This window comes from Pongo pygmaeus, chromosome 20, assembly GCF_028885625.2.
Source record: "Pongo pygmaeus isolate AG05252 chromosome 20, NHGRI_mPonPyg2-v2.0_pri, whole genome shotgun sequence".
NCBI classification, from domain to species: domain Eukaryota; kingdom Metazoa; phylum Chordata; class Mammalia; order Primates; family Hominidae; genus Pongo; species Pongo pygmaeus.
Window position 1 is genome coordinate 51,091,745 of NC_072393.2, and position 26,319 is coordinate 51,118,063.

The 26,319-nt window shown below is 55.4% G+C and overlaps 1 protein-coding gene and 1 pseudogene across 2 annotated transcripts in view; both read left to right on the forward strand.

Annotated features, from left to right (window-relative positions):
* Positions 1 to 26,319, forward strand: part of PPP1R37 (protein phosphatase 1 regulatory subunit 37) — a 55,004-nt gene that overhangs the window by 25,130 nt on the left and 3,555 nt on the right. For both annotated transcript variants that reach the window (XM_063658116.1, XM_054463647.2), the window contains exons 2-8: positions 21,298 to 21,395; positions 23,022 to 23,067; positions 23,292 to 23,392; positions 24,108 to 24,227; positions 24,821 to 24,971; positions 25,062 to 25,217; positions 26,101 to 26,213. In XM_063658116.1, coding sequence (XP_063514186.1) covers positions 21,298 to 21,395; positions 23,022 to 23,067; positions 23,292 to 23,392; positions 24,108 to 24,227; positions 24,821 to 24,971; positions 25,062 to 25,217; positions 26,101 to 26,213 — 785 coding nt within the window. The remainder of the gene's footprint in view (positions 1 to 21,297; positions 21,396 to 23,021; positions 23,068 to 23,291; positions 23,393 to 24,107; positions 24,228 to 24,820; positions 24,972 to 25,061; positions 25,218 to 26,100; positions 26,214 to 26,319) is intronic.
* On the forward strand, positions 3,544 to 12,597 carry LOC134738836 (eukaryotic translation initiation factor 5A-1-like; annotated as a pseudogene).

The following is a 26,319-nucleotide window of genomic DNA, read 5'->3' on the forward strand; positions in this document are numbered from 1 at the left end:
GGGAGGGAAGCTGTCAGAGGGAGGGAAGAGCAGTTGCAGATCGGGAGGCAGGAACAAACCGCAAAGCCTGTGGAGTGGCTGAGGAGGGGTGCGCGAGCCGAGGGTGAGCCCAGGCAGAGGGCTGGCATCAGGGGGCCTTTTCCTGGGCTGAGGAGTTGAGGTTTTACTCTCAGTGCAGGGACAGGCGGTGCCGAGTGAAAGCCTATGGCAGCAACCAGCCCGCTCCTCGGCACGGTCTCCTAAGCTAATTGTGCGCCTGCTTTGGGTCTGAATGGCGGGGACTGCACAGGACGTGGGTTTTCCTTCTACGGTGGGAGGTGATCTCAGGGAGTCTCCCTGCAGGTCCCCACCAGGTCTTCTGTGTGCCCACCATGGGCATGCAGTTCTGAAGCGCTGACTGGTGGTGGGAAACCCAGCCTGGAGATTGTCCCAGCCGTCCCGCCCAAGGCAGGGACAGGCCAGTGGGGCCACCCGAGCAAAGGCTTAGGGCAGCTGGTAGACCGGGCTGCAAGAGTGAGGCCGTGGAGTTAGTCTTAGAGCAGCACCTGGCAGGAGGCTGGCTCCGTAAGCCAGTGCTCATCCTTGGCATTGTTGACTCAGTGGCTCAGCTGATGAGCCCAAGGCTGCCGGGGAAGGTGTCCTCCTCAGCCTTACAGCTCCAGCCCCCACGTGATCCGTGTTTCTCAGGCCTCTGGGTTACTGAGAGGCTGGTGGGGGTGGAGGTGCCCGGCAGTTGTTCACTGGGAAGAAGAACTCACCACCAGCGTCCCTTCATTTTTGCCAAGGAGTCACAGGCAGAGGTTTTTCCGAACAGGCTCAGCAGCCAGAAGTCCCCGCCTGGGCTTCCAACTGCCTACAGAGGCAGCTGCAGCCCTCCCCTCAGGCTGGCCTGTGTCACTGCCCTATTCTATGTCCAGGCCTCCCGGCACCCAGCCACTGTCCCCATGAGTGCCCAGGGGAGCTCCCAGTTTAGCAGGGGGAGAGGGTTCCCCAGTGCAGAGTGGGCGGGAAGCCCAGGACCTGTGACCTGTGTCACAGGGCATCTGAGGATGTTGCTCCTGGAAGGCAAGTGTGTGGCCACAGAGCTGACTTTGGGCTCTCATTTAGGAGGCTGACTCTGAAGGTCATAGTGGCTCAGCAGTGAAAGAGGAGGATCCCCACAGTGTGTGGCCTGTGTGGTCACTCAGGGATGTGACCTCTCTGACCCTCCTCTTCTTTGTCTTGGATTGGGGGTCCCGGCTGTCTCCCCTTCCCAGGGATGTGCTAAGGTTTCAGTGAGCTCGGGTACATAAAGGGGTTGCCTGAGATAACTGCGTAGTAAATGACTGCTGTCGGTGGACTCCCTGCCGAACGTTGGGACAGGGACTTGTGCCAGGAGCCCCAGCTTCCTGCCACCCCTCACCGTGTGCCTCAGAGTTCTCCTTTGACAACCCTCCATCTGGCTGTCCTGTCCCTCAGGGGTGGGCATGAGGCCCAAGTTCCTTCCTTCCTTTAGCCCACGTTCACTGAGCACCTGCTGGCCGGGCCCCAGGGAGCCACCCAGGTGGCTGCCTCCACAGCCAGGCTGGGCTTTATAACTAATTCTGTCATGAGAGACTGGCCTTGGTGCCAGACCTCCCTCCCGGCCCACCTGCCGCCTCTGGGCTCTTTGTGGGCCACCACCTCTTTGTGGGCCACCACCTCTGAGCAGCTGCTGCTTTTTTTTTTTCTCATTTAACTTTTTGTTTTGTTTTTTTGGTTTTTGAGCGGAGTCTCATTCTCTGTCACTCATGCTGGAGTGCAGTGGTGTGATCTCACTCACTGCAGCCTCCACCTCCTGGGTTCAAGTGATTCTCCTGCCCTAGCCTCCCGAGTAGCTGGGATTACAGGCACGTGCCACAACACCCGTCTAATTTTTTTTTTTTTGAGACACAGTCTTGCTCTCTGTCACCCAGGCTGGAGTGCAGTGATACAATCTCGGCTCACTGCAGCCTCTGCTTCCCAGGTTCAAGCGATTCTCCTGCCTCAGCCTCCTGAGTAGCTGGGATTACAGGCATGTGTCACCATACCTGGCTAATTTTTGTATTTTGTAGAGATGGGGTTTTGCCCTGTTGGCCCGGCTGGTGTCGAACTCCTGACCTCAGGTGAACTGCCCGCCTTGGCCTCCCAAAGTGTTGGGATCACAGGCATGAGCCACGGTGCCTGGCCCGTTTAACTGTGTTTTGATGGACATTTTCAGACACAAGAAAGTAGGAATATAATGAATCTGATGGACCGACCCACTTTCTGGCTTCAGAATTGATGACTACATGGCCAGTCTGTTCCCGCCTATCTCCATGCCACTCTCACCTGCATTATTTTGCAGCAGCTCTAAGATAGCTATCATTTTACCTATACGTTGCTTGTGAAACAGTGGGAACACTCACCCCCAAGCCAGCACCCTCTGTCCTCCACTGTCATCTGCCCCAGGCCCAGGATCAGACCACTGGGAAAGTGGCCAGGTAGGGCTGTGCTCTCTTGTGGCTCGGCACACATGAGAGGTGGCTGGGTGTGGTGCTCAGAGAAGAGCCAGCTCCACCCCCCAGCACCCCGCACAACCTTCCTGTTTGAAGGAGGCCACCGCCCCAGGAGGGGCTTTAGGGGCTGCCAGGAAGCCCGAAGAAGGGCCTGGGGTCCCTCTTTGTTCCTGGTTCCCGGCTGCTTTACTGGCTACTCCATCTCTGTGTTCATTTGCTTTTAAATGATGAGCACAGATTTTTTATTTTCCTCCCTTCTTTTTTTTTTTTTTTTTGAGACGGAGTCTCACTGTGTCTCCCAGGCTGGAGTGCAGTGGCGTGATCTCGGCTCACTGCAAGCTCCTCCTCCCGGATTCACGCCATTCTCCTGCCTCAGCCTCCCAAGTAGCTGGGACTACAGGTGCCCGCCACCACACCCGACTAATGTTTTGTATTTTTAGTAGAGACGAGGTTTCACCGTGTTAGCCAGGATGGTCTCGATCTCCTGACCTTGTGATCCACCTGCCTCAGCCTCCCAAAGTGCTGGGATTAGAGGCGTGAGCCACCGCGCCCGGCTTTCCCCCTTTCTTGCATAAAGGGTAGCATTCATGAGCATACTGTTCTGCACCTTGCTTTTTTCATTTGTGTCTTGAAAACTGTTCCATGTTGGCTAAGAGAGCGCACACTCATTCTCTGTGGCGGCAGGGCTCCACTGCATGGATGAACTCTGGGGAGCTAGCCCATCCCTGCTGGTGGATGTTGTGGTTGGTTCCGGTTCTGCATTCGCAAGCTGCTGCAGTGACTGTCCTTACATGTATGATTTTCCATCTTTGCAAGTATGTCTGTAGGATTAATCTCCCGGTGTGTAATTGCTAATAAAAGGGTATATGCATGTGTACTTTTTTTTGAGATGGCGTCTCGCTCTGTTGCCCAGCCTGGAGTGCAGTGGCGCTGTCTCATTGCAACATCCGCCTCCCAGGTTCAAGCGATTCTCCTCCCAAGTAGCTGGGATTATAGGCACCCGCTACCACACCTGGCTAATTTTTGTATTTTTAGTAGAGACGGGGGTTTCATCATGTTGGCCAGGCTGGTCTCCAACTCCTGACCTCAGGTGATCCACCTGCCTCAGCCTTGGCCTCTCAAAGTGTTGGGATTACAGGCGTGACCCACTGTGCCCCGCACATTTGTACTGTTGACTGGTCTTGCCAAATTGCCTTTGAGAGGGAACCATGTCCTTGGTCAGGTCCTTTCTCATCTCTAAGCCTCCTCTGGAAAGTTGGGGAGATAATTTCTATTTCTCAGGGCTGTTAGGAAGTGGAAACGAGATTGAGTTTGTCAATCGCTTAGTTTTGGGAGTAGGTGCAAAGTTACAGCTCCACTGGTAAAGCGTGGTAGAAGGGCCCCAAGCAGTGTTTGTTCTCTTCCCCCATGCCCCTCTGCTGAGTGCCACTGGGGATTGTAGGGGTGGTGGGAGAGGGTGGGAATGATTGCTGTTGGGAAATGCAGGGCAGTGGCTGGAAGAGGGGGTCAGAAGCACAGACCTGCATTCACACTCATACTCTGGGATGAGGGACTTTCCTCCTCAGGGCATCTGTCTCCCTGCCATGGGAGGCAGTGCGTGTGTCAGCCATGGCCCTCGGCTGTAAGCCCAGAAACAGACCCCTGCAGGATTTGTAGCAAGGGAATGTGTGGGGAGGATGTCACCAGGCAGGAGGACACCTGGGCCCTCACATGGGCGGGATTGAGGCCACTGGATTCCCTAGGTAGGGAGCTCCCCAAATACAGGAAGGAGGTTAGAGGCAGGAAGAGCCTTTTCTACCCAGGAAACCTGACCAGTGCCACGCAATGAATATACAGGGTCCTCACGCAAGGACCTGAGAGGTGTGTAGGCAGCTGCATGCAGTGTATACAGGGAGTCTAGGGGCTGGTGTGAGCCCTCCTCTTGAGGGGCCTCTGGATGCCCGCGGTGGGGTGCTGGGGCCTCCACGGGCGTCATTCTGTGGTTGCTCCAGGATTGGACTTAGAGATCTGGGTTTGACTACACATCAGGCTGCCCTGGGGCCCCCTTCAGTAAAGATACTCCCCTGAGAAATACCTGCCCTTGGGAAGCCCGCCACATTGGGCTTACATGACTGATCAGACTCTGATTTTGTGTGGAGCAGCCTGGGGAAGGGCTTGGAGGCGGGAGTGAGGATGGTCTCCACGTGGGCAGTGTAGACGTGTGGTTTTGCAGGGATAGAGACGTGCAGCAGCGCATCCACAGAGGTAGCAAGGCCTTGGGGGTGTGGGGTTCCCACAGAAAGCTCTGTGGGTGCTCTTCTGCTTCCTCCTCCCTATTTCAGGCCCCAGGAGGCCTTGTGTGGTTCTGTCCCTTCCCTGCTCCCCAACTGAGGCCGTGGCATTGTGGGAGCAGAGGACAGAACTGGACACCCAGTGAAGGTGCGTGGAAGGCATTTGCCCCAGCCTGGCTCTGGGCTGAGCACACCCATTGGTGACCTCATCACGTGCACACCTTCGCTGCCTGAGTGCAGGGCACCCAAAAGCCTGCCATAGACAAGAAGGGACCTTCCCTGAGTTCACCCAGCTGGCCCTGTCTGAGTTGGGGACTCACACCTGTGCTGACTCCAGAGACCCACCCCAGCCCCACCTTCCTGTTCCTTCAGTCAACACGTATTTATTGAGCACTTACTGTGTGCCCAGTAAAGACCCTTCTGGGGATATTTCAGTGAACAAAAGAGGTAAGAGTTCTCCCCTCATTATAGCATAAATGCACAGATTAGTATGCTTCCTGCCGGGTCATGAGAAGTGCCACCTAGAGAAGGAAGCAGAGATTCATAGTGATAAAGGGGCTGACTTTTTGGAGGGTGGCCAGGGAAGGCCTTTGAGGAAGTGACTTGGGAGTGAAGACCTGCAGGTGGGGAGGGAAGGAGCCGTTGGGATGTGAGGAAGAGGGGTGCTCTGGGCAGGGGGTAACAGGTGCAAAGACCCTGAGGCACTGTGTCCAGATGGCTCTGCCACTGGTAAGGATCAGGACCTCAATGATTGTAGCAGCCCCTCCCCAGCACCCCCACGTGCGGTCTGGCCATGCAGCTCTCCCATGTGCACACTTTGCCTCCCGTGCTCCATAAGCAGGACCTTGACCCCTCCAGCCTCCTTGCTGACCCCTCTCGTCTCACACTCCAGGTCCCGATCTGTGCAGCTCACTGCCAGATGCATCAGGCAGCCTCCTGCACCTGCACTTTCTTCACAAAGTTCCCTCTGCCAGAGACGCCTTTTGCGTCTTTGTCATCTCTGAGACTTTTCCAGATGCCTCCCTCCGCAGCTGATCCCAGCCTGGCCATCCTCCCCGCCTCCATGTCCCCTCCCTCCCTCCCTCCATCATAGCCTTGATGCTGTTCTGCCACTGCCCCTGGATTTGTCTCACTGATTGTGCAGAAGGCTCTGGGACAGAGCTGGCTTGTGGGGGATTGGGCCACTGCCTATTGGAGGCATTTGGGGGCTGTCCCAGGAGTGAGTGCACCCCAGGCTGGACCAGGTGCCCACACCTCTCCCGCCCAGCACTGGCACCTGTGAAGGGCCTCTGGAGGCTGGGTCTTCCTGCAGGCACCAGGAAGAAACCTATGAGGGCATCCTTGCTGAGGGCAGGACCCGCTCTCCACATCCTGGAAACCCAACAGAGAAAGACAGCCTCTCTGGCAGCCTCCCTGTCTTGAAGTTCGAGAAGGCTGCATTTCTAGGCTCCCACAACCTGTCTGTCCGGTTTAAAGCCGGGGCCTGAGGGCTTCAGGGTACTGATGCAGGACAGAACAGCTCTGGTTCAAGCCTCCCTCTGTCCACTCCCACAGGTGTGGCCTCAGAAGACCATTCCCTCTGTAGCATGGTAGAGGCTGGAAAGTCTACTCTGCAGGATTGTGATGCGGATTAAATGCAGTAATCGAGTGTTTGGCAGAGTGCCTGGTAGGGAAGGAGTTCAGTAAAGAGCTGCTCGCACCATTCTGTGCAGGGAATGCTTTAGGGCATGTTTTAGAATTTTAGAGCGTGTTTCACTACATGAGTAGCTTCTTGCAGCTTCGAGGCCCTGGCATCCCTCTCCCCTGCCTGCAGGCTTCCTTGTTCACTGGGCCAAGTCCCCGCAGTAATATTCCTAAGCATGGAGCAGACCGGGCCCTTCCTGGCCAGAACGTCCCCATCTACCTTCAGGGTCTACTACAGTGGCCAGATGTGAGCTTCTCCTCTGTCTGCTCACTCACCTTCTCTGTGCCTGTCTTGGCCCCTTCTCTTTGCCTGGCCCCATGTGGGGCAATGTTGGGGAAACAGTGTGGACCACAGACCACCCCATGCTGTCTTCCTAGGACTCATAGTCCAGTAGGGGAGACACACAGGTCTCCAGATGGTGACAACTCAGAGGGGACAGGGCTGAGACGTGGAGCCCAGAGGGTGGGGCCTGACCTACCCATGGGGATCAGGGAGGGCTTCCTGGAGAAGGCATCCCTAAGCTGAGAATTGAAGAAGTAGTAAGCAATGAGAGCATGTACCATGTAATGTATAAAGGGGAGGGAGAATGTGAGGTGCTGGGAAGCACCGGGCCCTTCTGGGGAAGGGAAGAATTTGGGGTGTGGCCAGAGCACAATGCCCCATGAGTGGAGAGGTCCAGATTTTCTATTTTTCTTTTCTTTTTTTTCCCCCAATGATCCTAGAAATCCTCCCAAGAGAGGTCCAGATTTTTTGACAAGGCTGAAAGGTGGCCCCTGAGACCTGACTCTACCTGTCTGCCTGGCCTTTCCTCAGTCCAGTGCGTGCACGGCCCCCTCCTCGCTCTCACGCATCATCTGTGTGCTCCTTCCCCGCCAGACAAGAAGCCCTGGAGGGCAGGGACCAGTTCAGAGCCATCCCTGTCTCCCCAGTGCCAGCACAGAGCTTGGCCTGAGTAGGTTTTGGGGACTGGGCTTGGTGGCTCACACCTGTAATCCCAACATTTTGGGAGGCTGGGGCAGGAGGATCACCTGAGCCCAGGAGTTCAAGACCAACCTGTACAACATAGTGAGACCCAGTCTCTACATAAAAAAAAGAAAAAAGAAAACTAGCCAAGCATGGTAGGGCGTGCCTGTAGTTTCAGCTACTTGGGAGGTTGAGGTGGGAGGATCACTTGAGCCCAGGAGTGCAGGGCTGCAGTGAGCTACGATTGAGCCGCTGAACTCCAGCCTGGGCGACAGATGGGGACCCCCCAAAAAATAGGTTTTGGGAAATGTTTACCAGATGAGAGGCAAGACGGAATTCTCCTAAATTCGAAGCCTGGAATTCTCCTAAATTCGAAGCCTGAGGCAGAATAGTTGAAGCAAAAAGAGGAGATTTGTTGTCTTATGGATCTGAAGGGTCCTGAATAGTGTGGTGTCAGGTACAATATCTATTTATCAAACAATATCTCTTTAATCTCTGAGCTTGGCCGGGCACAGTGGCTCACGTCTGTAATCCCAGGACTTTGAGAGGCCGAGGCGGGCGGATCATGAGGTCAAGAGATGGAGACCATCCTGGCCAACATGGTGAAACCCTGTCTCTACTAAAAATATAAAAATTAGCCGGGCGTGGTGGCGCGCGCCTGTAGTCCCAGCTACTTGGGAGGCTGAGGCAGGAGAATTGCTTGAACCTGGGAGGCAGAGGTTGCAGTGAGCCAAGATCACACCACTGCACTCCAGCTTGGCGACAGCGAGACTCCATCTAAAAAATAAAATATCTGAGCTTGGTTTTCCTTTGAGCTGGCTTCATTCTCAGAAGGCTGTTCCCTCCTGACGGGTGCTGGGATGGCTGCCAGTAGCTCTAGAAATGGGATGCAGTCTTAACCACCCTAGTGGGAAGAGAGCTCCTCTTTCCTGAGAGTTCCATCTCAGGGCTTAGGACCGGCTGTGGCTGGCTCTGTAACCTTCCTGTCCTTGACCAATCACTGTAACAGGTTGTGGGACGGGGCACCTATCCACTCCTAGAACCTTTGGGGAGGACAGCAGGGAGTCAAGGTAATGTGAAGAGGCCTATCCAGGGTCCTGGGGTGAGAGAGATTGGGTGACCAAGGCTGATCTACCCGGGGGAAGACAGGAAGAGAAGTGGGCCATTCTGGCCTCAGACCTCTTCGTCCTTTCCCAGAACTCACACCAAGGCAGAGCTCCCTGTGGGATGAGTTTCTCACTTGACCTGAAATCTCTACCTGTGGGGCTGCTGCAAGTGCACAGGCTTCAGGAAAGGTGGACCACACCCACTGCGCCCCAGGCTCCTGCCCGAGGGTGTGCAGCCCAACCATCCAGATAGAGGTGGATGGTGCCCAAGTCGTGGGGGCTGACAAGCATGGAGAGTCCTGCAGAGAGGCCCAGCACCGGATTCCCAGGTTGCTCCTGGAGACGCTGTCCCACATGGGCCGGTCACCCACCTGCCATGAGACTCCCAACTGGGACCTTCCCTGCAGAGCCTGTGAGGTGGAACGATGGTGATGGTGCCCCCTTGTGGGGTAGGTGCATGTGGCAGGCACAGAGTGGTGGCAACAACTGTAACATACGGTTCTGGAGGGCAGGGACGGGGCCCTTCCTGTGTGCCCTGTGGTGCTGAGTGCCAGACTGGGTGAGCTCACCAAGCGCTCCCTGGGAAGGTGCTGTTGATGCAGCAGGGAGGCCCAGGGCGGTCACTGCTCTGTGCTGTTGGCGACAGAGCAGGGATTGGAGCCCAGGTGCCTGGCTTTGAGGCCCCCATGCTGTGGGGGAATAGGGCTCTGCCATGTTGGTGGTTATTTCTTGTCGTGAACAAGAGCTCAGGCCTGGTTTCCAGGTGTGACTTTACTGCACCCTCGCCCTACCTCCCCGGCTTGAGAATTCTGGAAAATACCACAATAAGTGTTTCTTCTCTCTTTTGAGATTATATAAATAATACTTGCCTCCATGCTCTTAGAAGAAAATGACGTCTCTATTTCCATGTGTTGCCGTGTTTCCTGGCTTGGGACCCCACCAGCCATCCAGTCACCCAGGCTTGAAGCCAGGTTCTTCCCAGCTTGTCTCTCCACCCTGCCCATCCCTGTGCATGTAGCAGTGACCAAGTCCTATCAATTATCTGATTATCTGCCGGAAGCCTCAGGAATGGGAGCCTTCTGAGTCAGCACAGTCACCAGGAGCACGGCCTGTGGCCAGGCTGCTCAGGGGCTGGTGATGTTGGTTTCTTTCACCTTAATGTGTGAGTTGTGTCGTAATACGGTCCTATATCACTTAATGATGACACATTCTGAGAACTACGTCGTTAGGTGATTTCATGGTCATGTGAACATCCTAGCGGACTTACACAAACCTAGGTGGCATAGGCCAGGCCTGGTGGCTTACACCTGTAATCCCAGCACTTTGGGAGTTCTAGATGGGCGGATCACCTGAGGTCAGGAGTTTGAGACCAGCCTGACCAACCTGGAAACCCCATCTCTACTAAAAATACAAAATTAGCCCGGCGTGGTGGCACATGCCTGTAATCTCAGCTACTCGGAAGGCTGAGGCAGGAGGAGAATCGTTTGAACCTGGGAGGCGGAGGTTGCAGTGAGCTGAGATCACGCTATTACACTCCAGCCTGGGCAAGAAGAGCGAAACTCTGTCTCAAAAAAAAAAAAACCTAGGTGGCATGCCTACTGCACACCTGGGCTACCTGGAATAGTCTAGTGCTCCTGGGCACCACACCTGCACAGCATGTGGCTGTGCTGAGTACCCTCGGCGAGTGTAACACAGTGGTAGGTATTTGTGTATATGAACATAGACAAGGGACAGTAAAAATATAGTGGGAAATCTTATGGGACCACCAGCTGCATATGCAGTCCATCATTGACTGAAATGGTTTTATGCGGCTTATGACTAGACCTGTATGTGCCTCAGTATTCAAAAGATGTAAAAAGGTGGACAGAGATTCAACGTAAAGAAATGATAAATGTTTGGGCCAGGCGCAGTGGCTCACACTTGTAATCCCAGCACTGTGGGAGGCCAAGGCGGGAGGATCACGAGGTCAGGAGATAGAGACCATCCTGGCTAACACAGTGAAACCCTGTTTCTACTAAAAATACAAAAATTAGCCAGGTGTGGTGGCACATGCCTGTAGTTCCATCTACTAGGGAGGCTGAGGCAGGAGAATCCCTTGAACTCGGGAGGCAGAGGTTGCAGTGAGCCGAGATCGTGCCACTACACTCCAGCCTGGGCAACAGAGCGAGACTCTATCTCAAAAAAAAAAAAAAAGATAAATGTTTGAGGTGATATGCTAATTACCCTGACTCAATCCTTGTATGCATTTATCGAAATACCACATATACCCCATAAATATGTATAATAATTATGTGTCAATAAAATTAAACATTTTTAAAAATGTATATAGAGAAAAGTAAGTTTTCCTCCCTGTTCTCCTTCAGCTTTGACAGCTCACCTTCCTAAAAGCAGTCACCTAGTTTATTGTATGTCCTTCTGGAAGGATCTCTGATGGAGCTTAGCTAATGACAGTCCGCAGCAGCCACGGCCCAGGCCAGCCGACAGAGTTTGTAAATAAAGTTTTATTTGCGCATGTCCAGGCTCATTTGTTCATATACTATCTGTTACTCTTTTCATGCTACAAGGCAGAGTTGAGTAGTTGCTGCAGAGCCTAGTCTGATCATTTAAGCAAAATATTGTGATGCCTGCAGCTGTGTGTGTTTAAAGTCAAGGCAGGGTGATAGAGGCAGCAGCAGCAGCAGGCCCAGAGGCAGCGGTTGAGTTTGCAGCAAGAAGACAAGGTTGTGTCAGTGTGTTTGCGAGAGTTGGAATCGAAGCCTCTTAAAATGGCAGATGATTTGGACTTCGAGACAAGAGATGCAGGGGCCTCGGCCTCCTTCCCAATGCAGTGCTCAGCATTATGTAACACTGGCTTCGTGGTGCTCAAAGCCTGGCCCCTGTAAGATCTTCGAGGTGTCTGCTTGGAAGACTGGCAAGCACGGCCACGCCAAGGTCCACCTGGTTGGTATTGACATCTTTACTGGGAAGAAATATAAAGATAACTGCCTGTCACCTTATAATGTGGGTGTCCCCAACATCAAAAGGAATGAGTCCCAGCTGATTGGCATCCAGGAAGGTACCCCTCACTGCTCTAGGACAGCAGGGAGGTGCCAGAGGACCTTCTTCGTCTGCCTGAGGAGACCTTGGCAAGGAGATGAGCAGAAGTACCGCTGTGGAGAAGAGACCCTGATCACCGTGCTGTCTGCCATGACAGAGAAGGCATCTGTTGCAGTCAAGGCCATGGCAAAAGAACTGGCTCCCAGGGTGGCGGTGGTAGAACTGGCTCCCAGGGTGGCGGTGGTGGCAGCAGTGATCCTCTGAACCTGCAGAGGCCCCCTCCTCTGGCCTTCTGTAGGCTGGACTCTTCCTACACAATGTATTTGATGTTTTATTTTGTTTTTTCCCACCCCCTCAATCTGTCGGGGAGCCCCTATCCTTCACCTAGCTCCCTTGGCCAGGAACAAGCAAAGCCATGGCCTTGGTGAAGCTGCCATCCCTTTCCCTGCTTGCGCTACAGCCCTGGTTGCGGGGAGAGGGTGGGTGATGCTTGTGGTTTATTTATTTGAGACAGAGTCTCACTCTGTTGCCCAAGCTGGAATGCACGGGGCACCATCTTGGCTCACTGCAACCTCCACCTCTTGGGTTCAAGCAGTTCTCCTGCCTCAGCCTCCCGAGTAGCTGGGATTACAGGCACGTGCCACCATGCCAGGCTAATTTTTGTATTTTTAGTGGAGACAGGGTTTCACTATGTCGGCCAGGCTGGTCTTGAACTCCTGACCTGGTGATCCGCCCGTCTTGGCCTCCTAAAGCGCTGGGATTACAAGTGTGAGCCACTGAGCCTGGCCTTATTTATTTATTTTAATTCAATCTGGAATCAGAAAGTGGTGGATTCTGGCACATGGTCCTCGTGCCCTCCCCACTCACTCCTGGTCTGGTCCCCTGTTCCCCATGGCCCTATACCCTAAGCACCACCCCCACAGACTAAGGCCAGCCCCTGCCCTACCTGTGCCTCTCCCCAAACCCCTTCAGATGGGGAGGGAAGAGGAGGAGGGGGGAAGGGTCCTGCCCCCATGGGCTTTACCCTTCCCTGTGGTCTCGCCCCAACACATTTGTTCAAATCAAACCTGAATAAAACTACAAGTTTAATATGGAAAAAAACAGTAATAAAGTCAAGGCAGACCTGGGCCTTTTAGTCTGTACTCTTGCCTCTGTGAGCCTTGACTCTGAAAAGGGGATAGTAAAAGGATGTCTCTTGGGGTGGCTGGGGGGCTTCTGTGGGGTCCAGGCAGCACAGGACCTAACCAGCAGGGTGCCAAGCAGGGGGATGCCTGGGCTGCAGGCATTGACTCGCCTGTGTCCCACAACCCCTCTTGGAGCTGGAGCACTAGCGGGGGCTCAGCTGCCAAAACCCAGGGACAGGTGAGGCTGTCACCATCCAAGATGGAAGAGCACTTACAGGCAATCTGGTGTGTCATTCCTGACTGCCCACCTGCACGATCAGGTCCCCTCCCCGTGAGTACTACAGGGGACCCCACTCCTGCAGAATGCAATCCTCCCATGAGCCTGAATCCATCCTGTCGCTGCTCTGCCCCCCGCCCCCAGTGGTTCCGGTCTCCTGCAGAATGAGAGTGAAGTCCTCACCAGGGTCCACCGGGTCACCGTCCCACATCATCCCCAGTGCTCCCCTCCTGGTGTGCATTGGTGCCGGGCCTGCTCCCACCGTCACACTTAAGCCTGCCCCAGTGGTTGCTGTCTGCCACGGGGTTTGCACAGGGACTGCGCAGTGGGCCTCCTGAATGAAGACCCAGACCTGAGCCCGGTGGGGCCTTTGGGAACACTCCTTTCAAGGCCAGCTCACCCTGGCTCCTTTCTGTTCATTCCAAAATAACAAAATAACACCTGCTTTGCAAAGCGCGGTTATTCTGAGCCTGGTTGCCGTCACAGTCATATGGGGGCCTGTTAAAATCTGGGCCCCCGGGTCCTAGCTAGGACCTCCTGACTCTGGTGCTCTGTGAACCTGGCTTGCAGACGTCCCGATTTCATGTGGTGGACACCGGGGCATGGGAAGGTCGTCTCCAGCCAGAGGTAGCATGGTTGTTACGGAGCAGCCCTAAATATTCCTGCTCCAGGCTTGTCTGGACATCCTCCCTCCCCATCCCTCCTCTGAGAGCTGACACCCTCCCACTGTGTGCCCCAGCCCGCACAGTGTTGCTTCCTGGTGTTTTGACTCCCACTTGGATGACTGTGTCTGTTTCCCCCGCCCTGCTCCAGGCTGGCACGGATGGTGTGAGTCATCACCGCCCCCTGATGCCCAACCTGTCCTTGCATCTCGTGGGTACCATTGCACCTGTGTGCAAATGCCAGACAGACATCTCTCTGCCTGTCACCTGATGCCCGGCGTCAGGTTTCTCTCTGTCCCTTTGTGAGGGCCACAGCCGGCGGGAGTGGGAGGCAAGCTCTGTTTGCCCTTCATCCTCTCCCTGGGGAGCTGGCTGCCACCTGCTGGGCGAGCGGCAGAGCCCCATCCCTGCAGCAGCAAGGCCCTGCCCACCAGCTCCTGCACAGCAGCATCTCTCCCTGGAGCTCATGCCTTTCACCATCCCAACCAGGGCTCCCCACACCCTGCCTCTGCCCCAGCCCTTCCCCCTCCTCAGCCCAGACAAGGGAGCCGAGGGTTAAGCTGTGCTCTGGTTTCAGGTCAAGACAGTCCTGGGGTGTGTTCCAGTCCTGCCACTTCCAGGCTCCATGACTTGGGCAGGTGTCTTTTCTTCTCCCAGATTGCTTCCCTGATAAGATGGAGGTCTAGTTATGCCAGCATCATAGGGGTGCTGAGCTGGCCAAGTGAAACTGTGCATGGAAAGTACTTAGGAACTGGGTGAGGCGGCTCACGCCTGTAATTCCAGCACTTTGGGAGGCTGAGGCGGGAGGTTTGCTGGAGCCTGGGAGTTCAAGACCAGCCTGGGCAATATAGGAAGACCTTGACTCTTTTTTTTTTTTTTTTTTTAAAGAAAGTGCTTAGCACTATGCATTACACAGAGTAAGTCTCTGATACCAGGAAGTGGCTGCCACCATCCCCACCACCATCATCATCTTTTTCTCCATTTGTGTCTCCTGCTGACTAAGCCACACTGTGACATTGGCGCCAGCTACTTCATGGGTGCTCTCACGTCCCTTGTTGCCTGCGACCCCGCAGGTGTCCCTTTCAGGGAGGGAAAGAGGTTGCTGTGATCATTTATCACAGCCTCGGCAGGCGAGGGATGGAACTCAGGTCTTCTTATTCTAGGCCATTACCTCTGCAGATCCATCCCCAACACACGCCTGCTTTGTAGAAAATACACACACACCCAAACACATGTGTTCTGAACACATCTGTCCTCTCTGACAGCCACTTGAATTCTGGTCCGTGCTTAACGGGCCTTCAGAGCCTTGGACTTGAGCAAATGCATCCGAGCCCTGACCTTGAGACACACACTCACACACGTGCCCACCCCACATACACGTATGCACATGGTGGATTTACTGCATGCTGGAAAAACAACAGGAATGTAAAAGCTAAGGAGCAGTTATGTATTTTTTATTTTTGTTTCTTTCTTTCTTTCTTTTTTTTTTTTTTTAAGAGAGTCTCACTCTATTGCCCAGGCTGGAGTACAGCAACACAATCACAGCTCACTGCAGCCTCAAACTCCCAGGCTCAAGCTATCCTCCCATCTCAGCCTCCCAAGTCACTGCGACCACAGGCATGTGCTAATTTTTGTATTTTTTGTTTGTTCTGTAGAGACAGGGTCTCACTTTGTTGCTCAGGCTAGTCTCGAACTCCTGGTTTCAAGTGATCCTCTCGCCTCAGCCTCCCGAGTAGCTGGGATTACAGGCACACACTACCACGCCTGGCTAATTTTTAAATTTTTGGCAGAGATGGTATCACCATGTTGCCTAGGCTGGTCTCGAACTCCTGGCCTCAAGTGATCCTCTTGCCTCAGCCTCCCAAGTAGCTGGGACTACAGGCATGTTTTAGTTTTTTGTAGAGACAAGGTCTCCCTATGTTGCCCAGGCTGGTCTCGAATTCCTGGGCTCAAAGGAACTTCCTGCCTTGGCTTCCCAAAGTGCTGGGATTGCAGGCATGAGCCACTACCCCTGGACCAAGTGAGCATGTATATGTGTGTGCTAAGCACTGGTTCCAGGGAGGGACCCTACTAACTCACTCACTCGCCACATGACCCTGGGAGTTAGTTACACTCATCCCCATTTTAGGGATAAAACAGTTGAGGCACAGGGGTCACATTGCTTTGCTCAAGAGTTTGAGTTCGGCACTAGGATTTGACTCCAGGCAGTCTCGCCCCAGAACTCATGTTCTTTTTGTGTGTCTGTGAGAAAGAGTTTCACTCTTGTTGCCCAGGCTGGAGCGCAGTGGTGCAATCTCAGCTCACCTCAACCTCCACCTCCACCTCCCGGGTTCAAGTGATTCTCCTGCCTCAGCCTCCTGAGTAGCTGGGGTTACAGGCATGCGCCACGACACCCGGCTAATTTTTGTATTTTTAGTAGAGACGGGGTTTCACCATGTTGGCCAGGCTTGTCTCGAACTCCTGGCCTCAGATGATCTGCCCTCCTCGGCCTCCCAAAGTGCTGGGATTACAGGTGTGAGCCACCGCGCCCGGCCCAGAATTCATGTTCTTAACCATATTGCAAGACCCTATATCTCAGGTGGGACCTGTGAGATGCTGTGAAGCCCGCCTAAGGTCACTGAGTGTGTGAGAGAGACAGCAAAGATCCCAGCCCCATCCCTGAGGGCCACAGCTGTGCCCTAACCACGGTGCAGCCCTTCCCTTTGGAACCTGGCTCTGAGCTCCAGCCCGGGCCCTACACCAAAGCCTTTGAATGAACTGCAGTCCTGCCATGGTTGTTTGACCCTGCCTGTGGAATGGGGGTCCTGTGGCTATGCTCCCCTGGATCCTGGGGACCCACCCCTTTATGAGACTTCAGTCACTTTGCCTGGAAACCGGGACTGACAAAGATCACTTGCTTCCTGCCGCCTTAAATGAGACACTGGGCATCACATGACCTTTTTTCCATGTCCATCATGGGGTCATGTGGGCTGTGACATGGCGTAGTCAGGTGGGTCCAAGCTGGCCCTGTGGTCAGACCTGGTGGACCCATCACCTCCCCTCTTGAGTCCGCATTAAGTGCAGATACTGAGGAACTGGGCGTGAAATGCCTCGGGTAGCATCTCTCATGTGGTTAGTGCTCAGTACGCCAGAACCAGTTATTTTGACCCACACCTGCTCATGAACTGTCACACTGCCATCTTCTTCTTACTCAGCCACCTCCTCACACCATTTTAAATGGACAGGTGTGCATAGGGGCCCGTCCTGGGCCAGCCAGCAGCTCTCCCTGCAACTTTGGACAAGTTATCACACCTCTGTCCCATGCCGCAGGTTTCTCCTCTCTTTTTTTTTCCTGAAATTTTTTTGTAGAGACTGGCTTTGTTGGCAAGGCTGGTCTCAAATCCTTGGCCTCAAGCAATCCTTCTGTCTTGGCCTCACATAGTGCTGGGATTGCAGGCGTGAGCCATGCGCCCAGTCTCCTCTCTAAAGTGGGGGGATACTAATACTCCCGTGTCGGAAGTGATTGGGGAATTGAAGCTGTGTTTATTTGCATTGGAAGGTGCTGGGGATGGGCCTGGCAGGTGAGAGTGCTGTCAGTGCAAACTTCCTCTCTGATCTGCCCATGCTGCTCTTTCTTTTTTCTTATTAATAGATTGGTTTCTTTTTTATTTGAATACATTTAGCCTGATTTCTAAGCAATAGTATTTGTAAAATCTTAGTTTTGGTGTGCTCATTCCTTTTTTTTTTCCCCTTGAGACGGAGTCACTCTGTCGCCCAGGCTGGAGTGCAGTGGCACGATCTCGGCTCACTGCATCCTTCACTTCCCAGGCTCAAGCGGTTCTACTTGAGAGTGCCTCAGCCTCCTGAGTACATGGAACTACAGGAACCCACCACCATGCCCGGCTAATTTTTGTATTTTTAGTAGAAGTGCATTTCTACTGCACTTCTGTAAGCACTTGAGCAGATGTGACCTCTTCGGTCTCTGGCTCTGGTGGTGACTCCCGCAGGGCCGGGCCTGGTTCCAGACCCTATAGGTGCCCAGCTGATGAAGGTGTGGTCTGATCGCTGTGTGGGGAGTGAAGGTTGCCAGCCTAGAAACTGGGCCTCAAGCTCACCCAGAGGCTCTTGGAACAAAGAAGAGGCACCATCTTGGCTGGGCACGGTGGCTCACGCCTGTAATCCCAGCACTTTGGGAGGCTGAGGTGGGCGGATCACGAGGTCAGGAGTTCGAGACCAGCCTGACCAACATGGTGAAACCCTCATCTCTACTAAAAATGCAAAAATTAGCCAGGTGTGGTGACGTGTGCCTGTAATCCCAGCTACTCGGGAGGCTGAGGCAGGAGAATCGCTTGAACCAGGGAGGTAGAGGTTGCAGTGGGCTGAGATCGTGCTACTGAACTCCAGCCTGGGCGACAGAGTGAAACTCTGTCTCAAAAAAAAAGAAGAGGCGCCATCCCAAGCACTTCTGTGCATGAGACCGGCTGCCATTGTGTCAGGGGTTATGGTGGTATCCACCCTGATGCCACAGCCAGCTCTGGGCCAGCCTCCTCGCCCCAGCGGTGCCCACCCCCAGCTTGATCCTGGACCCTGGCGATGCTGTGACATGAGCTGCTGCTAAGTGTTTGCAGTGCTAGGCCCGGGCCGGACTTTCTCCACAAACGATTTAGTTCTGTTAGTTCATCCGCCCTGTAAAACAGCTACGCTTCTCTTCCCCATTTAAAGCTTGAGGAAGCTGAAATGTGGAGAGTTAAGAGTGGCTCCAGAGCTCCTGAGCCAGGGGCTAGGACTTGAACCCTGGCTTCAGCCGCCACACAGGACAGCTTAGGGTGGGCCTGGCCTGGCTCCCTGCTTCACAGAGTCAATGCGCTCCTGGATGAAGCGCCTGGCACGAAGTCCGTGGGCAGCGCTGCTCTGTGTGTCTTGTGAATTCTTCTTATGCTTCTGATAGTTCCTCCAATTTTGCATTTCCTTTTTTTTTTTTTTTTTTTTTTGAGATGGAGTTTGGCTCTTGTCACCCAGGCTGGAGTGTAATGGCACGATCTTGGCTCACTGCAACCTCTGCCTCCCAGGTTCAAGTGATTCTCCTGCCTCAGCCTCCCGAGTAACTGAGACTACAGGAGCGCGCCACCACACCCAGCTAATTTTTGTATTTTTAGTAGAGGCCGAGTTTCGCCATGTTGCCCCGGCTGGTCTTGAAATCCTGACCTCAAGTGATCCATCCACCTCAGCCTTCCAAAGTGCTGGGATTACAGGCATGAGCCACCATGCCTGGCCTGGAATGATGATTTTTAAGGCGAAACATTAAATAGGATTGCAAAGGATGCCAGTTGGAATATCATTAGCTAAATGCTCTTCCTCATTGAATTGACACGTGAAGTGATAGGATGTAGCAGCAGCTTTAATAAGGCCTTCAGTCTCAGAGTAGTGATAGGCATTCAGAATCTGCAGTAACTTGATGCAATGGGAAAATATCTGTCGTTTCTTTTCATGTCAGTCTCAAGGTCTGCTAAACACTGTTTCTTTTCTCTGTCTCTTTTGGCCTCTGTTAATAAGAAGGAAATGCTAAATTTCAGTTCCATTCATGAAAATAAAGAGATAAGTGTCTCCCCTCAAGTTCATGGACCTTTGGGGGTCAAATGGTTAAGACTGGGGCTTGCATGGGCTTGTCCATGGCTTGGGGTAGCTGCTGCAGTCCTGGGGGCTGCCTTCCCAGGCAGGGCCAGCTCCAGTCCCCACTAGAGCTCCAGGGTCACCAAGCACATGGGCCTTTGTCAGACAGTTCCCTCTGTCTGCAAGAGGGGCACCTGCCATCTGCTGATCCCCTGCAGCTCCTCCCAGGCCTCTACCCCCAAGGAGGAGGAAGTGCCCAGGCAGGGACCAGGCCTGACCTCTGGGGAAGCTGGCGGCTGGCCTCTGTCGGCTTCTTTCCTCCAGCACCGCAGTTCAGCAACCCACCGCCACCCAGCACAGTGGCCAGAGAGGAGTCCCAGGGTCTGATGTTAGACTCTGCCCTGGACCAGCCACCTGGTCCCAGGGAGACACCATACTTTACCTGGACCTCAGTTTCTTCCCCTAGAAAATGGGGCAGTGCTTGATGAGACCAGGGGTCCAGAGCCCCTGGCCTAGCAGGGTGGCAGGAGGAGGAGTCCACACGGAGATATTACTGGACTGGGAGCTCTCCCAGCGACTCCCACTGCGTCCAGCAGCAGGGGAATGGCAGCAGGGCAAGGGGGCGCCCCCAGGAAGCTGCTAGCAAGCCCTCTTCCTGGCCCCCTTCCCTGCCCGTCGTGTCATCTCCATGCCCCAATATCTGCTGGCCCAAAGATCTTTCTGACGGCCAGGCCTGACCTCTCCTTCTTCTGCTCCTAGCCTTTCCTTCCTGCTCCCCTGGTCACCCTGAGGTAAAATCCAAGCTCTAATAGCCAAAAACTGGAAACAGTACAAATTCCTGTCAGCTGGTGAATGGGCAAACACAACGCAGCACATCCTATAATTACTCTTCAGCGGTATAAAGGGACTGAAACTCGCGCTCATTATGTTCAGTAAGAGAAGCCAACCGCAGAAGGCCACACAGTTTCAATTCCATTTTAATGAAATGTCCAGAAAAGGCAAATCTGTGCAGATGGAAAGCCCAGCCCTCCCTTCCGCGTGGTGGCGGCTGTGGCCCTCCAGGGACCGGGGCTGCAGCTATTGGGCTTGGGCTGCGTCCCTTCATTCATGCTGGGAGCCACTGCCTGTTAGCCTGGGAACACCCGGGGCCAGGCCTGTCTCTTCCAACTGCTTCTGTGTCCTGCGTCAAGGGGCCGGGCCCTGGATAGTGTATGGCGATGTTTAGCTATTGAGGGTGTTTTGGGAGTGGGGATTCTGAGAGGCACGTGGCATTGTAGTTGAGAGCTGAGTTCAAAGCCCGGCTCGCATATATACCAGCTGTGTGATCTTGGGCAAGGTTGTTTCTCTGAGCTTGGTTTCCTCATAGGATTGAAGTGAGGATTCATTCTTTCACCCCAAAAAAAAACCCAAAAAACCAAAAACAGAAACCAAGGACCAAGTACAGTGGCTCATACCTGTAATCCCAGCACTTTGGGAGGCTGAGGCAGAAGGATTGCTGAAGCCCAGGAGTTTGAGACCAGCTTGGGCAACATAGTGAGACCCCATCTCCACCAGAAATAAAAATGACCTGGGCATGACAGTGCAAGCGTTTGGTCTCTGCTGCTCGGGAGGATGCTTGAGCCTGGGAGGTCAAGGCTGCAGTGAGCTGTGTTCTCACCACTTTACTCCAGCCTGAGCGACAGAGTGAGACCCTGTCTCAAAAACAAACAAAACACTGAGACAATGTTGGAGACATGGTGGTGACCAAGACAGTCCCAGTCCTGTCCTCCTGGGCTCCCGGGCTAGTAGGGGAGGTGGCTGATATGTAGAAAGATTGTGTGCTGTTCATTGTGTATTTGTGTGAAGGTGCTTGGAGCGGAGGTGAGGCGTGGAGGGTGGTGCTGACTTGGGGTGGGGGTGCCCAAGGGCACCTTACCTCGGGCAGTGGCCAGCAGGGGGGCCTGAAAGGGAGGACAGAGCTCAGGCAGCCTGTTGGTTGGGGGAGGGCTGAAGAGGGCAGTATGGGCAGAGGCCTTAGGGCGGGAGTGGGTGGAGCCCCATGAAGGACTCGGGGTGTGGACAGTCACAGGCCTGGGTCCCCTGTGCCTGCAGCCCAGAATGTGACCGTGGACGAGGTCATCGGTGCCTACAAGCAGGCCTGCCAGAAGCTGAACTGCAGGCAGATCCCCAAGCTCCTCAGGCAGCTGCAGGTATGGGCAGGGCAGGGTGGGTGGGTCCGGTGTGGGTGTCAAGGGGGGGCCCTAGGGTGGAACCACCCCAGCAGGAGAGGGCCTCCCACTTCCCAGCCCCAGGTGTTCATGAATACATCTTTGAAAGCCTGCTGCTCGGCTAGAGAACGAATCAGTTTCTTCATAAATATGAAGAGCACAGAATTCTATAAAGTAAGACATTCGGGTATCTGTCAGCCCCCCAAAAAAACGCTGTTCCCTGGGGAAGAGGCATATCTACGATTCTTGTAAGTCTGAATTACAAAATTTATGTATTCTTTTTTTTTTTTTGAGATGGAGTCTCGCTTTTGTCTCCCAGGCTGGAGTACAGTGGCGCGATCTCGGCTCACTGCAATCTCTGCCTCCTGGGTTCAAGTGATTCTCCTGCCTCAGCCTCCCGAGTAGCTGGGATTACAGGTGCACGCCACCATGCCCAGCTAATTTTTTTTGTATTTTTAGTAGAGACGGGGTTTCGCCATGTTGACCAGACTGGTCTCAAACTCCTGACCTCAGGTGATCTGCCCACCTCAGCCTCCTAAAATGCTGAGATTACAGGCATGAGCCACTGTGCCCAGCATATTCATAAAAGTCAGAATTACAGAAATAACACATATCCTCAGATTTAAAAAAATAAAAATACTACAGATCTGAAAAGCCAAATCCACCTCTTATCTCCTGCCCCAAGGCCCCCTCCTCGGGAACCCCCATTGTGGCCACTCGGCATTTCCTGGCCTTTTCTGTGCATTGGCAAGGTGGCTATTGAGGGGTACCTGCTGGTTTTCCATTTCCACATAGGTCGCTCTCCCACCCTGCCAGTCCCCCAGCCCCCTCCCTCGGCCCCTCTCCTGTGGGCCCCGGCCTGGCGCCGAGTCAGTGAAGCACCACTCGTCCCGAGGGTTCCAGGGTTGCCTGTCCTCTGGCTGTTGTACCCTCAGCTGTGCTGGAAGCAACCATGCTCCTTGTCCATCACTGTTCACTGGGGTTAGGGTAGGTTCTCTGGAACATTCCAGAAGAGGGGCTTGCCAGGTCCCATGAAGGGTGGCTGCTCAGTGTGGCGGCTGAGAGGGTGGGTCCTTGGAGTCCATCGGCCTGGTTCAGACCAGCCCTGCAGTACCCACCCTGCAGGTGATGTGCGTAAGCTCAGAGCGCGGGTGCTGGCGTCTGCGGGGCGGTGGGCTCTGACTGGATGCCGGGCTCCAGGCCCTGCCTTCACCAAGATGCCTCCTGTGCCCAGCCTTGCCGTCTTCCTAGGCTCATTTCCTGCCTCACAGCCTTTGCACAGACTCCCTCCTCTGCTGGGACATCCCCAGAGATGCTGGGCCCACTCCCTTACTCGGTCCCACTGGGGCAGGGGGCTTCACCCAGGCCTGCCTGGCTGCAGTGCTGGCTGGTCCTCAGTTGTGTGGGTGCAGAGTTCTCTCGCTGTCTAAGGCCCTGTACCGCAGGTTCCAGCTGGTGGGCGGCCTCTGAGCCTCTGTTCAGTGCCTTCGCCCAAACCCCACCCCAGAACCCTGCCCGACCTCAGGCATAGCAGCCATTCGGGGCCTCGGCTGACCCCCCTGTTCAAGTGTCTTCCTGCCTTAACCCCCATCCACTCTACTTTCTCAGGAATTCACAGACCTCGGGCACCGCCTCGACTGTCTGGACCTGAAAGGTGTGTGTCTGGCCAGGGGTTGGGAGCCCTTGGGTCATGGGCAGGTCGGGGGCTCCCTAGAGGTGGGTCTGAGGACCTGCCTGGGGTTAGCGGCTTCTGGAGCTGAGCTCAGCCAGGGCAGGGGCTGGGTCTGGTGGGGGGTGGGAGGTTGGGGGCAGAGGGCCCTTCCAGCCATGCAAAGGTGCACTGTCTTAGACATGCGCACGGCTGCTGTCTCCCCCCAGGTGAGAAGCTTGACTACAAGACCTGCGAGGCCCTGGAAGAGGTCTTCAAGAGGCTGCAGTTCAAGGTCGTGGACCTGGAGCAGACGAACCTGGATGAAGATGTGAGCGGCCCTGCCACCTCCCACTCGGCTCCCTGAGCTCCCGGGCCCCTTCGAGGTTTGGGTGGGGAGAGGACACTGCAGGAGGAGGGGGTCCCCTAGGCAAAGGCTGAGGGGTGGCACAAGGGCAGGGCCTCTTGCAGGGCAAGAGGGAGACATCCGGTATGACCAGAGTGGGTGTGGAGGGCGCGCTGGGGCCCCTATGGCCCACCCTCATAAGCAAGGAGAGCCTTAGGGAGCTGGGCTGAGGGGCAGGCGTGTGGCCCCCAGGAGCCCTTTCAGGAACCACGCTGGAGGGTCCAGCTCCTACGGGGTGGGCTTGGGAAGCATTCTGAGAGCAGCCTCCCATCAAGGCCCAAGGGCCCTCACCTCCTCAGCCTTGGGAGTCCCCAGTCACCCCAGGTGTCGGCATCCAGGGACAAGGGACCTGGAGAACTGAGGCCCAGCCTCAGGAACACCAAGGCCTGTCCTGGTCACTCAGCACATCAGTCAAGGACTTTGGAGGGCAAGTGACAGAAAACAAAACTGACTACAGCAGAGAAGGAAAGGGTTTGTCCCTGTGGCTCATGGGGCCCTGTCTGTGCTTGTCCTCCTCTCCCGTGTGGCTCTCTCCAGACCCTGGACCCATCGTCTCTTGGTGGGGCCCGGTGTCAGGGCCCACACCTCTCCTCCAGGGCAGCCCAGAGCTGAGGCTGAGCCCCCGAATCTCTATGCGCAGGGTGCCTCAGCCCTCTTCGACATGATCGAGTACTACGAGTCAGCCACCCACCTCAACATCTCCTTCAACAAGCACATCGGCACCCGGGGCTGGCAGGCGGCCGCCCACATGATGCGCAAGGTGGGCACCTCTCGGCTTCCAGGAAGAGGCAGCTCAGGCTCCCAGCACGGGGAGGCACTTTCTCAGGGCGCGGCCCATAGGCTCTGACTGCATGAGCTCTTGAGTGTGGACTGTTGTGGGGATGCTGGGCCTGGCCCTCAGGCCAGGAGAACAGGGCCAAGAGGTGTCCTGGCCCCCAGGCCCCCTGGTCCCTTCTCTCCTTGCCAGGCGTTTCATGACCTCCAACTTCTCCCTTCCGTAATGTCATCCCTCCGTAATGTCATCCGCTTGGAGGTGGCCATGTTTGCCATCCCCACGTCACTCCTGTGTGAAGGCTGGGTGGAGGGGAGGGGACGGGGCTATCTGGGAACCTCCCAGCCACACAGGAGTTGGGGATCCTGGCTGCCACCAACCCTGCCTCGCTCACCCACAGGACCCCAGGCTGAGCCTTCCCTCCCCAGCCACAGTTACCCCCACTGTAAAACAAGGCGACATAGCCAGATGACAGCTGTGGCTTCGTTTCTTATTGAGACGTGGGGCCGCAGGTCCTGGGGCCAGGGAGTGCTGGGGCAGGCCTGAGCCAGTGCCTCACCCCTGTCCTCTTGCCCCTGCAGACGAGCTGCCTGCAGTACCTGGATGCCCGCAACACACCCCTGCTGGACCACTCGGCGCCCTTCGTGGCCCGTGCCCTGCGCATCCGCAGCAGCCTGGCAGTGCTGCACCTGGAGAACGCCAGCCTATCGGGGCGGCCCCTCATGCTGCTCGGTGAGCCCCAAGCCCGGGAGGGTGAGCAGGATGTGCAGCCTGCGGGGGGCAGGGGCCTGCCCAGTCACCGTGCCCCCTCCCCGTCCCCAGCCACAGCCCTGAAGATGAACATGAACCTGCGGGAGCTGTACCTGGCGGACAACAAGCTCAACGGCCTGCAGGACTCAGCCCAGCTGGGTAACCTGCTGAAGTTCAACTGCTCCCTGCAGATCCTGGACCTCCGGAACAACCACGTGCTGGACTCGGGTGGGTGCAGTGGCCCACCCCACCCACACCTGTCACCCAGCACCCACTCTGCGTGGCCCTGCGCTAGGTGGTGCTGGGGACACAGACGTGGCTAAGACCACCCCAACACTGTCCTGCTGGGGCTCCCAGGAGGAAGACAGACCCGCCCTAGACAGTGACAACCTAGAGTGGGCAGGACTGGGCTGATGGAGCCCAGAGGCAGGGTCCGATCAGTCTGGGGGCCAGGGAGGGCTTCCGGGAGGAGGAGACAGCTCAGCTGACAGCTGCAGGATGAGGCGAAGTAAGTAATTACAATCTGAAAAGAAAGCAGTGTTGCTGCAATAACAGGGTCAGCTAGAGGCTGCTTTCAGATGGTAGATGAGGGAAGACCACCGTGGGGCGGGGCCTCTGGGCTTCCATCCGGAGGCTGGGAGCAGAACCAGCCTTGTCAGAAGCCTGGGAAAGGGTCCAGGCGCGGGAGCAGTGAGTGCAGTGGGAGGAGCGCTGGTGTTTGATGCTGGGGGGTTGAGCTTGTACTCCAGTCTAGAGACAAAGATAAGATGAGTGAAATTTCCAGCCTGTTGGATGGTGGGATCTGCATTGGAGGGAGACAGCAGTGACTGTGGGTGGCAGTGAGCTGGCTGTGAGGTGAGGTGGGCCAGAGGTGGTCACATTTGAGCAAAGATCAGAAGCATTTGGGGGAGGCTGTCATCCGGGCACCCAGGCCCAGGGGTCACAGATGTGTGCCCAGGGGTGCCAGGCCGAGGCAGGGCTGCCGGGCAAGGCCTGGGCCTGTCGGGCCTCCATGGAGGTCCTAAGCAGAGGGGGTTGCTCCTATCCTGCAGTCCCCTCCCCAGGAAGCACCTGGACCCCAGACGGGGCTCTGACTGCCGGCCTCCCCCAGGTCTGGCCTACATCTGCGAGGGCCTCAAGGAGCAGAGGAAGGGGCTGGTGACCCTGGTGCTGTGGAACAACCAGCTCACGCACACAGGCATGGCCTTCCTGGGCATGACACTGGTGAGTCAGGCTGGCAGGGAAGGGAGGCACCTCGGTCCCCGCTGCCACCTCCCACTCCAGCTCTCAGCACAGTTGCCTCCAGCTGACGGCTCCTGTCCTGCCCATC